Source organism: Astyanax mexicanus, chromosome 7 (genome assembly GCF_023375975.1).
Source record: "Astyanax mexicanus isolate ESR-SI-001 chromosome 7, AstMex3_surface, whole genome shotgun sequence".
Classification (NCBI taxonomy): domain Eukaryota; kingdom Metazoa; phylum Chordata; class Actinopteri; order Characiformes; family Acestrorhamphidae; genus Astyanax; species Astyanax mexicanus.
In genome coordinates, this window is record NC_064414.1 from 27,934,919 (window position 1) to 27,946,982 (window position 12,064).

Here is a 12,064-nt window from a genome sequence, read left to right on the forward strand (position 1 = left end):
GTAATTAGAGAAGCAGCCGAGAGGCCCATGGTCACTCTAGAGGAGCTGCAGAGGTCTACACCTCAGGTGGGAGAATCTGTGCACTGGATATTAGTCATGTACTTTACAAATCTGGCATTTATGGAAGACTGGCAAGAAGAAAGCCATTTATTAAAGCAAGCTATCAGTTTGCAGTTTGCCAAAAGCCACATAGGGAACACAGCAAACTTGTGGAAAAAGGTGCTCTGGTCAGATGAGATGATCAGATTTTCCTCACATAGCAATCAAAGCATGGGTGAACGATCCAAAGCTGTGTACATGTTATAAGCTGTATTGCGGTGGAATGCTGCTGCCTCTCTGTCTTATTGATTTTGCTGTGTTTGTTTGGTGCAGATGAGGGCTGGCTCCAGAGAGCAGTGGAGGTTAAAGGTCAGCTCCACATCATTGAAGAATTGCAATTGTTTGAGGAGCCGCAGCCTGTGGACAGTATAGTCATCTCTGAGAAACAGGTCAGTCTCAACATGGAAATATGGTCATGTGGAATTTCTTAGGGTGTTTTCACACTTGTAGTTCACCGAAATGTGCCACAATAAAACATGTGAGAATGCTCTTTCCACGTATTGATCAGAATTGTTTAGGCCAAGAGCAAAAAAGTAAATACAAGAAGAAGGTCCTGTGTTCTGCACTAGTGCATATCTCTGTGATGTTTAACTTTGAACCATGGCAGAGATGGCTTTTATTTGTAGATAATAGGTAGTAATTATCTGGTCTCATCCCTGTTCCTGGAGAGCAACAGGAGTGCTTTATTTATTAAATGGGTGTGTTAGGCTATGTTCAGACAACAGGTAATTTGGATTTGTATCTGCATTGGATGTTGTGATAATAATGTTGAAGTCAGTTCTTACAGCCAAATATTTCCATCACTCTGGATTTGATGAGGTTATTGGTCATTGAAATCATACTGAAATCTGATTTGATTGGCAAGAGCACATAAATGTATAAATCTGATTGTAATTGCATTTCAAACTACTTTTAAATGTAATGTTAAAAATGTGATCTGAATCTAAATGTAAAAAAATGAATTTGGGCTGGCTTTATATTAAAGAAGGAGGTATAACCTTCAGGATTTCAGCTCTTTAGGAGCAGGGTTGGAGACTGTAAAATATGCCATGTTAAACTACACCTACATAATGGATTTACCATATTTTATAAGGTGCACTGGATTAAAAGGTGCATTATGTGGAACTAGTAAGAAACAGTCGCCATGTTTTCCTTCTAATTTAGTTAAAGCTGCACAGCTATGCTAAGTAAAAACAAAACTGTAAAATATTTTTTCGGGTAAGTAAAGCCCTTCGGTTTATTTACAGTAATTAGATTTAGTAATAAAATTTAGCTGGGTGGAGCAATATTATCATAAGCAGCTAATTGCCAGCACTAGCCGCAGTTAGGGGCTAATGTCAGCCAACAGCGCTACACTGAGGAACCCTGATAGTTCCGGTAAGGGCAATATAATAACTAGTGGTTAGTCCCACATAGCTTGTTTTAACACGATAAACACGCAGGCTACAGGCCAATCAATAAAGCCTCGGAACGGCTAATGCTGCTCCAGCAGTGCTAACCAGGGTTTGCAGCAGGCCACAGGGCGATAATACTCACCTCTGAACTGTGAAAGAGCTAGCGCTTAGCGAGGTTAGCGGCTAATGCTAATGCTGCTCCAGCAGTGCTAGACGGGGATAGCAGCAGGCTACATGCCAAAAATACTCAAATGGTACCCCTAATAGTAGGGTTGGATCAAGGTCAGGTCCTGTTCTCACCACAAACATAAAGCCTCAGAGTTTGTTTGTTTTGTGACAGTATTCACACATACTGATGTATTGTATTCACACCTCTCCAAACTTATTTTACCAAGGGTGAAAATCAAGTTGAAAAAAGTACAGATGTGAAAACGCATCTAAACAATGCACAACATATTTATTAAATAGTACATATTTTATCAGAATGAAGAGAGAATTCATGTGTATGACTTATGACACATGTTTTGTTCTTTCATGTTCCAGATGAGTGTGTACGTGGGTACTCCTTCCACAGTCGTGCAGCTGCCCCTGTCCACGTGTCATAAGTATTCCTCCTGTTTTGACTGTGTGTTAGCACGGGACCCTTTCTGTGCCTGGGATGGAGTGGAATGTGTGGAGATTACCTCACAAACTGACAGGTAGCAATGCTTTCTCATATGTGTTTAATCACAGATCCAGATATATTGTTACTGGGTCTGTGATTCTCATCTGTGTACAAAGCAGTGTTGTGAAAATCTTTAAATATATGTCTTAAAGCAGACCGCGGCATGTTATGGCCTGGGGGCTACACCTGGCCCTTTGCCTTTCCATACCTGGCCTTTTATACAGCTCTGATAAAAATTAAGAGACCTCTTCAGTTTCTGAATCGTTTTTTTCTGAGTTTTGATATTTATAGGTATCTGTTTGAGTAAAATGAACATTGTTGTTTTATTTTGTAAGCTACAGACAGCGTTTTTCAATGTGAAATGGCTGAAATAACAAAAGGATGCAGAGCTTTCAGACTTCAAATAATGCAAAGAAAATTCAAGTTTTCAGAGTTCAGAAAACAATATTTGGTGGAATAACCCTGGTTTTTAATCACAGTTTTCATTCATCTTGGCATGTTCTCCTCCACCAGTCTTGCACACTGCTTTTGGGTAACTTAATGCCTGCACTCCTGGTGCAAAAATTAAAGCAGTTCAGCTTTATTTCATTGCTGTGATCATCGATCTTCCTCTTGATTATATTCCAGAGGGATTTTTTTCTAGAGCTGTATATCCATCTCAGAACCTGAACTGCACTTTACTGCATGTGTTGAAGCCGTGAACGCAAATAGCAGTAGTACTTAAGAATGAAGTCATTTTAATGCTGGTCTTTATTGCAAACACATAAACATTTTCTTTTACAATTGAATATGGAAATGTTGATGAAATCATGATATAATGTTGTGTTATTTACTATTTACTAGCTTCACATTTTTATTTACTGTAACACCTTGCCAGTATTAGCTTATCAATACCATATAATGACTGTATTTTTAAAGAGATAAGATTAACATTGAGCTAAATTAAGCTAAATTGAGGTCAATCTGTTGGCCTATCCCAACAGTCCCAGGTTATCATATGTCCCCTTAAATAATTTGCCCACCCCTGTGTCTTTAAAATGTATGTCTATCTGCTATCTGTTTTGGAAAGCCTTAAAGACGAACAGGATATTTAAAATTCAGCTTTCTCTCTCAGGACTGTGGTGGATTGAGCCAGAACTAATTGTGTTATCTTTGTATGTACAGATCCAATCTGACTCAAGACATCCTGAATGGGAATGAGGGCTGTGAGAACGCTGCAGCAGATGGTATGCATACTCATTTCTTTTTGTATTCATCAGGCGCTGGATCCCAAAATGATCAGAGCAATAGAACAGGAGGAGCAGTCGCTGAAATCCTTGCCTAAGTGCTGCATTTATAACCCGCGCATCGCTTCAGATAGGAGAGGCCTTAAACCTCATTATACAGTTTATCTTCTGCACACTCATTTGCATAACGTATTTGCGAATGTTTTTCTTTATATATATGTTTTTATGCAAGAGAGAATAATAAGTTATAATTCAGGACTGAAAAGGTTCTGCTTTTGTAAGCAGTGATCCAAGTAATTCACCTTTAGTCTGTGTGGTATTAACCAGTTAAACAAGCATCTTAAACTACCGCAGCTGAATTCAAAATATTGCATTTGTATTATTAGGAACTATTTATTAGGAACACTTTACTAATATTAATGCTAATATTGTTTAGGGCCTCATTTTGCTCTGAAAACAGACTCTAAAACAGTTATTTGTAGTTTGGGTTTCACATGGATGGCATCACAGTTCCTGCAGGTTTTTGAGGAAACAGCAGGGCTAGAAATACTCAGACCAGCCCAGCTGGCACCATCCATCATGCCACACTCAGAATCACTGAGATCAAAATTTTACCTATTCTAATGATTAATGTGAACATTCCCTGAGGCTGCTGACCTGTATCTGTATATTTTTTGTTATACTGTACACCGCACTGTTGGCACATTAATTAAAAAAATGAACAAATAAATAAAAATGTACCATAACTGCATAAACACCCCCCAAAAAAATTATACAATAGTTGTGCTTTATAAATGAATAAAGTTCTTTTGCCTGGAGTTTTATTTTAAAAAGTATTAATAGCCTTGCATATAATTTTTTTTACTTCCCTTCTGGTCTATTGCGTTACCATTGTCATGTATAGTAAAAATCTCTTCACATATAGTGATGTAAATACATTTATATGTTGCCCATCTTTATGTAACAGTGCAATTTTAGTTGTAAATCGTTGCAAATTGTGATTCATATGGTGCATAAATTCATATGGTGCTTTTTCCACTTTTATTTCATTAAACAATAGTTGTTCTGTTTAAATGAATAAAGTTTTTCTTAAGAAGATTTTAAAAACAGTTTCTCGTTCAGACACAATATGCACGGACTCCGGAAGGGTCAGGTTGGATTTTTTGGGCCTGATCTAATCTCCAATTCTGTTTCATTATCATTATCCGTGTCATGTATAGTAAAATTGTCTGCGTGGCGCCTACAAAACTCGACTCCACTCTACTTAGCTTTTTGTGCTTTTCCAAAATGTTCAAAACTTGTATAGTTAAATGTAATGTGTAAATCTTTCTTTATGCTGGTCGGCCAGAGAGAATTGTTGCTCTATGCAAATCTCCACTATTACCATGTCATCACTCTAAAGATGGGAGTGGCATCTAGAGTGAGTTTTGTCAGGCTGAATTTCGGTGGCAGGGGTAGAGTTTGGATTCTCTGCCCGAGCCCGACCTGATGCAGGGTCAGGCCCAGATTTCACACTACTTTCCTCAGGCCCTGTCGGATCGGGCTCAAGGAAATGCCTGTGACATACGCCTACATTTTTTAAATTTATATAGAAAAATGTATTAATTTATATAAAGCTATGCTGTGATATTGCTGCGCCACCCCGCACCTTGCACTGCACCTAAGAATTTGTCGAATTATGCCGCAGGAAACCTTTTAGTGGCAGAAATGAGGAGTTACAGGCACTTACTAGTTAAAATATTTCGTTTTAAAGCTCTACTTATTAAATGAATGTGGGGTTTAAATCAGGCTTATAATGAGAGTTTATGGGGTGGGCAGGGTCAGGCTCAGACAGAACGTACACAGCCTCAGGTAGGGTCAGGCTGTATTTTTGGGCCTGATCTAAGCTCTAAGCAGGGGGGCTGCAGAAAATGGACCAGGTACCAAAAAGTGAGTTGAGTCAAGAAGTGTAGAAACGTGCGAAACGAGTTGAGTAGAATAGAGTAGCAGTGTCTTATTTGCTCTGTCTGTTTATTTTCAGACCTGGTGCTCCATCGTGCACGCTCAGTGATGGCAGGAGATGATGTGCTGCTGCAGTGCGAGCTCAGCTCCAATCTGGCTGTCCCACAGTGGACACTACATGGACAGGAGCTGCAAGGATACGGGCTCAACTCCGGCTACCGCGTCGGCACCGACGGCCTGCTGGTCATCGAGGCTCGACCGGAGCAAAGCGGCGACTACAGCTGCTTCGCATTGGAGAACGGCATCCGCGTTCCTGTGGTGATCTACACTTTGACTGTGCGTCATGACCTGCCTCCTGTACCACCAGTAGAGGTGACTCGCCCACCTCACATAAGTGGTGCCACCCACCGTACCACTCAAACACACAACAAGAGCAATCAGGACCTGACCCTGCACCCTGCTCCCGCACCGCAGCCTCCACAACTGGAGTTCCTGTCCTTGAGGAACATGGAGGCCATGTACCTTTCTCTGATCACCATTCTTGGCGGACTCTGCCTCGTCTTGACGGTGGTCCTGCTGTATGTCGGGTTCTGTGTGCAGAGCAGAAGGGGGAAATACTCTCTACGGGCTGCAGCTCAGGCTGAGAGGAAGAGAAGCAGCCACATGGAGCTAAAGACCATCTCAAGCCACTGCAATGGCAAAACGGATGCACATGAAGGTCTGCTACAGATCGTACCTGGAGAAGCACAGGCATCTCCAAACAAAGACCTTCCTCCGGCACCCCCGCTGCCCCCACCTCCGCCAAACTCGGAATTTGAATACACCAATGGCCTCTCAGCCACCTTGCCAAGCGTCCTACGCAAAATGAATGGCAACAGTTATGTTTTGCTTAGGCAAAGTGATGGGCACAGCACGTCTCCGCTGTATTATTCCTTCACTGAAGAGCTCAACCGCATCCTGGAGAAGAGGAAACACACTCAGCTGTGTAGCAAACCTGATGAGAGTTCAGTATAAAGAAAGAGAACTTTTTTCAACAGAAAAACAAAATTGCGCCTTCTGTGGTCAGGAGGTTTGATTACAAGTATCTGCAGAAATGTCAAAGGGCAACAGGATGCTAAGTAAAGCATGTATTCCAAGGGTCTTATATTCTTGCCCCATAGCATTTTCAATCCTGGCCTATTGTTGGTCGAAGCAGCCAAGCTCAGCAGCTTTCAATGTTTGTGAAAACCAGGCACAGAACAAAAGTTGTGACTGACACAATGGATAATCTACCTCGAAAGAACATTTTATGAATTTTGGATGTGTGACATTTTGTCAATAGGTTCTGAGGCTGGTGAGTCCAGAGCAACAGGACTGGATCATTGCTTTTATTTTTGCAGAAAAGTCTGGCTTTGTGGCAAAAGCACTATGTGAAAAACAGCCTCATGGAATATTTCTTCTCTTTGGATGAAAGGACTGCTTCTGGGAGCCTGTACATTTCCATACAAACATTTTTTCTGGACGTGGCTGCTTTTGAGCAACACTGCTGAAGGCAGTTCAGTGCCATAAAATGATTTTGTTTTGTTGTGATGCTGTTATTTATGTCAACACTGACCACACCAGTGACCCATCAAATAACCTGAACTAACAGATACACTGCGCTTATTGTAGCAGTGAATGCTGAAAGGGACTAATTTTGTGAATCAAGCTTTTATAGCTAATGTTTGATAAAATGTGAGGATGACAGTATTAACTACTGGGATGCACTTTAGTAGCAATGAGCATTAACCAGAAACGGTGCTTGTTCTGAAAGAGGTGAGAAAGAGAATGTTATGGATCAAAATAGAAAAAAAACAACGGACAGATCCGTCCTAACCCTGTCACTGAACCATAAACCACAAGTAATTACTTTAATTAATACTAAGACATACTAACCACTATGCTTTCAGTAATGAACCACTACATGTTTATTTTTTTGCCAGATACAATTAAAAAAGTTCCCAACCCAGATTTAAAGAAACATAACGGTAAATTATGAATGAATTGAGTACATCAGAAGTTCAGACCCATTCTGCGTGTCTGACTCAGTTTCGTGTTTGTTAACTCAAGGCTTGATTGTTAGATGTTTGTACAGACACAGCATTAAGACTCCCCTCCCCGACCTCACTGAAGCTCCAGAAATGTCTGCTTGCCGGATCGACATGACATCATAGCAGCAGAGGTAAGCTGATGTTGACCTTGTGAGATTATGCCCTTTTTAAACAGGCAATTACACCCACCTCTTACAGCCAGGCACTGGAGGCTTAAGAAGAATCAGAGAATTAGAGCAGCAGTGACAAATTGGGCTCATTCCATCCAGGAATTGTTTGCTAATGGAAAGAAATAAATACTCTTACCGTACCATTTGTTTCTAGAACAATGAGCATTGTTCTGCTTTATTGTTTGAATTGTAGGTTAATTAAATTCATGAGTTCCAGCAAGTCTGTTGCGTTTATTGTGTTGTAAGTGCTGTTCCTGGAGCAAGAATGGTTTGTGCTCGATCAGGGCTTACAGTATTGTAAGGGATCATAGAACAGCTCTTCTTTGTCTGCTGAAATTTCGAGTGCAGTGAAGCTGAGCAGAAAACATCAAGGTCCAAGAAGACACCGCTGTGATGAGTTCTGCTGATAGTTAGATCAGCTTTTTCCCATCTCTCACTCCCTTTTTCTCTATTAAGCTCCCTCCCTTTCTGTCTCAGTGGTTCTTTCCCCACCTCATTCAACAACTTCTCTCTCTCAGAGGTAGCAAAAACAAGGTCCAGGTCCAGAAAGTAAATATCCACCAAAGGATTTCAACAGTTTCAATCTTTGGAACAAAATCCTGAGGTGTTTTTTTTTTACTTTCTAGACCTGGAATTACCCGCTTTGCTCACTCCTGTTTCTTATGGGTTTAGATTTTCATCTGTTTCTTCTTTTGGGGTGTTTGTACCTTAGTGTGGTTCATTTTGGCTGGTGTGAACACAGTAATTGCACAAAAAAAGGCAAAAAAAAAAAGCATGAGGTCCCAAAAGAACTCTAGAGCAGTTTCTTTGTGGTGAGAACGCGATCTGACTTCAATTCAACCCAGCTTTAAAATATACTTCTCAAGTATAAGCTAAATAGCTGCCTATGTGCAGTTTACCATGATTTATTATTTACATCTACAGCTGTTAACTAACACCATTTCTGCTTCTGCTCTATGCTAAGCTATTTTCCCAATACATTTACCGGCACAACTGCTGTGTCCACACCGTCAACCGTCAACATTGAAAACGAATTAAAAGTTTAAAAGTATATAAAAAAAATATACATGCCGGTCTGTAACACAGGCCCCAGACAGCTCTGACCAATTAACGGAGACAACAGGCTCATGTTGTTACTTGTGACTCATTTTATTATGATGAGTTTTGGTTCACCTGTGATTTTTCTTGTGTCAAGCCAACTAATCCATGGGCAAATACGTTTCAAGGAAACAAACTTATTAACTGATTTGGACCAAAGAAACAAACTACAGGTGTGAAAATACCCTTAAATATTTTGAGGTTATAAACTTGGGTGCATTTTCCCCTGTAAAATCTTTCTTTTGGGGCGTGAGCAAGAAGGTCGGTATTTAAGAATGTAATTTCTGCATTCACAATTGCCCAGATGAATCACACCACAGGTAAAAAAATAAACTGAAAGAGTCCAGACTTTTTAGTCAAACTAAAAAGTGCAGGTGTAAAAAAAAAACACCATCAAGCGTAAAGGTTCTTACTAGGAATGCATTGAATATTTGGCAACCAAAAATATTAATCATTGGCAAAAAGACTGAATAATTAATATTGTTTTCTTTAACAGAGGATTACACCTGAAAAGCATGTTTTCTGTGAGATATATATATATATATCTCACAGCTCACAGCTAGGTTCTAAAATGTTCTTAGTTAAGTTTGTTTCAAAGAAAAACTTTATTTTATGTGTAGTTCAAAAATGGTTCTTTACACTTGCACATCTCATTCCCAAAAATCAATTTGCTAAATATTTAATTACAATTCATTTCATACTGGCTACCTCACACTCACACCAGTGAGCTCTAACAATAGAAGCACACATTTGCATGAATGTTTGACTTCATGTCTCCGAGGGCCTTTAAGACCCGTGCTGTGCTTGTTGTCAGGCAGCACGTGTGCCTCCCTCCCGCCTCTGCCTGAGAACTTTTCATCCCTCAGGTCCAGCCAGCTAGTGAGAGAGAGAAGTGTGAGATTGCATCTAGCGTGCCAGAACAGGTCCGGGGTTCTCACAGATCCTGAATGTGGTCTTAATTCAAAGGCGAGGCAGAAGATACAGAACAGAACAACATCAGAAGGAAGGGAGAGGCTAGAAAGTGAATGGAAATAGTTTGGGAAAGGGTCATTAGGCCCATTCAGCCTCATTTGACTCCTACACACATTTAGGAGTGGTGCACCTTTTCTATTTAAACGGATGTTAGATGAAGCACAGTTTTAATGAGTCAGGAACGAGCTGGAACTTTTTGATTGGACTGCAGAACATTCAGTCTCACATCTGGTGGTACAGGCCTGGGGTTGTGAGCTGCGTTATTATGTGCTTTTTTTGCATGACATTAAATTAACTGGCTTATTTACATATAGCAAGCATTTTGAAATGTATATTTAAAAGCATTGTCATCCACAGTCGGTGGGTGGTCTACATCAGGATGTATCACCAGATATTAAGGAAACATGCTAAGTTTAAGGGTAAGCTCTGGCAGCTGTTGTCAGCAGAGCTTTAGCCAGTATGTTCTTATTTAAACTGTGAGGTAAATCACGATAATCTGTGTGGCTTTTAGTTCCATTTCCACACCCCTGTTTGCCAGGTATAAAACACAACTGCATGCAAACAGTGGCTAAAGCTCTGCTGACAAGAGCTGCCAGTGCTTACCCTTAAACTTAGCATGTTTCCTGAATATCTGGCGATACATCCTGGCTGTTAGCAGTTAGATCATTTAATCCATTCTAAAAGCATTGTGCTAATATACGACAGAAATCAGAAGTTCCACTGTATATTACTAGTAACTCCAACTCAAATGTGTATTTTCAGAGCAGTGTTTTTTTATATATATAAAATGGACTTAGCTTTGGCTAACGCAGCCCTGGTTGCATCGAGTTAACATATTTATATAAAATCCACACAAGTTAATGTATGATGTGCAAACAATTAAACATCGCAAATGTATACATTCACTGATTAGCTTACAGAGTATACCTCGTCTTCGCTTGCCACTGTATGTCAATCTGGCAACCTTCGTAAGATTCACATCTGGGGACGGGTAAGTGGGGTAGACTACTCTCTCCAGTGTTTGGAAGTTGGATTGGTGTAGCCATTTCACAGACTTGTTCTCACTTATTACTTCCAGAACTAAAAATGAAAACACTGACACAAGTGACGGTGCAGCCTTTTAACCAGAGCAATTAAAACCGTTCATTCAAAACATTCTAAGAACATCTAGAAAATTTCACAGATTTAACATTCTAAAAACATTTAATGTTTACATTAAGAAAGTGTTCTACTAACCAAAAATTGATAGGATGTCAGTGTATTACCCATAGCAGAAACAACTACAACCAAACACTTCCCATTAATGGAAACCCAGTCTTTTCCATTGCTGCCGGGTTGTTTCCAGCTAATCCATATTATACACACATTTAGGAGTGTTGCTCCTACTTATTTAAAAGGAGGTTAGATGAAGTGCTATTTTAATGAGTCAGGAACCAGCTGGATATTTTTGATTGGACTGCAGAACATTGAGTCTCACATCTGGTGTTACAGGCTTGGGTTTGTGAACTGTGTTATTTTGTGCTTTTGTGCAAAACATTAAAGTGAACTTTGACTTATTTTATTATTTGTGCTTTTTTTGCAGGTCTGAAAAGGGCAGTTTGGTGCAGGTTCATGCTTCACCTCATGTGCCATTTAAAGTGAAAGGTCAGCAAGCCTGCTTCAGCTCATCTCTGAGAGGAGTGACACAGTAGTTTCTTCAAATCTGCAGATCTGAGTGCCTAGGCTGTGAACGCAAGCACAAAAAGTCACAAAATAACTGGATGAAGATTTTGCAAGTTTTTGTTTCCTCTTTCTGCTAAAGGCATTCCCTACAGGCAGACTTTGCACCTGTACAGTGGGTGTCAAGCTGTGGTTTAGTATTTATTTCAGAGTAATTTACAATATTGTTTTTTAATATTTATTTTATTTTGTAGTTTTTCTTTAATATTGCATGTGCAAGAAATACTTTTTTCTTTAGTTTTTTTTCACTTACACAAAATGTTGCTTTTGTTTCCAGTGCTGAAAACATAAATGTACACAATATGGGGCAATTAAAGCATCTTAAATCCACACACCAACAAACCAATATATTTAATAGTCAAACATGACATGACAAATGTATTTGTCTCCTCCTGAATTCATATTTTTTGGATTTTGTTTAAACTAAGCAAAAGTTTCATATTACTTATGAAGTTTTACATACACTGACATTCCAAAAGTCATGAGATAGCAGTGTGTAAATTGATTATAAAGTTTTTTTATAAATGTCTGGAGATGGCTTAGGAATACTGGCCACACCTGTATTAAGCGAGTTCTGAGGTGTTACCTTGTGAGTCAGGTTTAAGACTGGTTAGCATGCTCATGGCAAGGCAATGTAAATTATTATTGGACATTAAGTGAAGCTTGATAGTGAGTGTCGGATGAATTAAACATGCAATTTCTTAAGTTAAAC

The 12,064-nt window shown here is 39.6% G+C and overlaps 1 protein-coding gene across 2 annotated transcripts in view; it reads left to right on the forward strand.

The window, feature by feature from the left end:
* Positions 1–11,684, forward strand: part of sema4ga (sema domain, immunoglobulin domain (Ig), transmembrane domain (TM) and short cytoplasmic domain, (semaphorin) 4Ga) — an 80,127-nt gene extending 68,443 nt beyond the window's left edge. Inside the window, exons 12-16 of one of the 2 annotated variants that reach the window (XR_007439949.1) lie at positions 373–488; positions 2,037–2,191; positions 3,322–3,383; positions 5,404–7,524; positions 11,216–11,684. Coding sequence is in view for 1 of the 2 variants with exons in the window: in XM_022684900.2 (XP_022540621.2) it covers positions 373–488; positions 2,037–2,191; positions 3,322–3,383; positions 5,404–6,338 (1,268 nt within the window). In the remaining variant the exon portion in view is untranslated. Of the gene's footprint in view, positions 1–372; positions 489–2,036; positions 2,192–3,321; positions 3,384–5,403; positions 7,780–11,215 lie in introns of those variants that run through there. The other variant, XM_022684900.2, reaches the window with a different exon arrangement.
* The last annotated feature ends 380 nt before the right edge of the window (positions 11,685–12,064 follow it).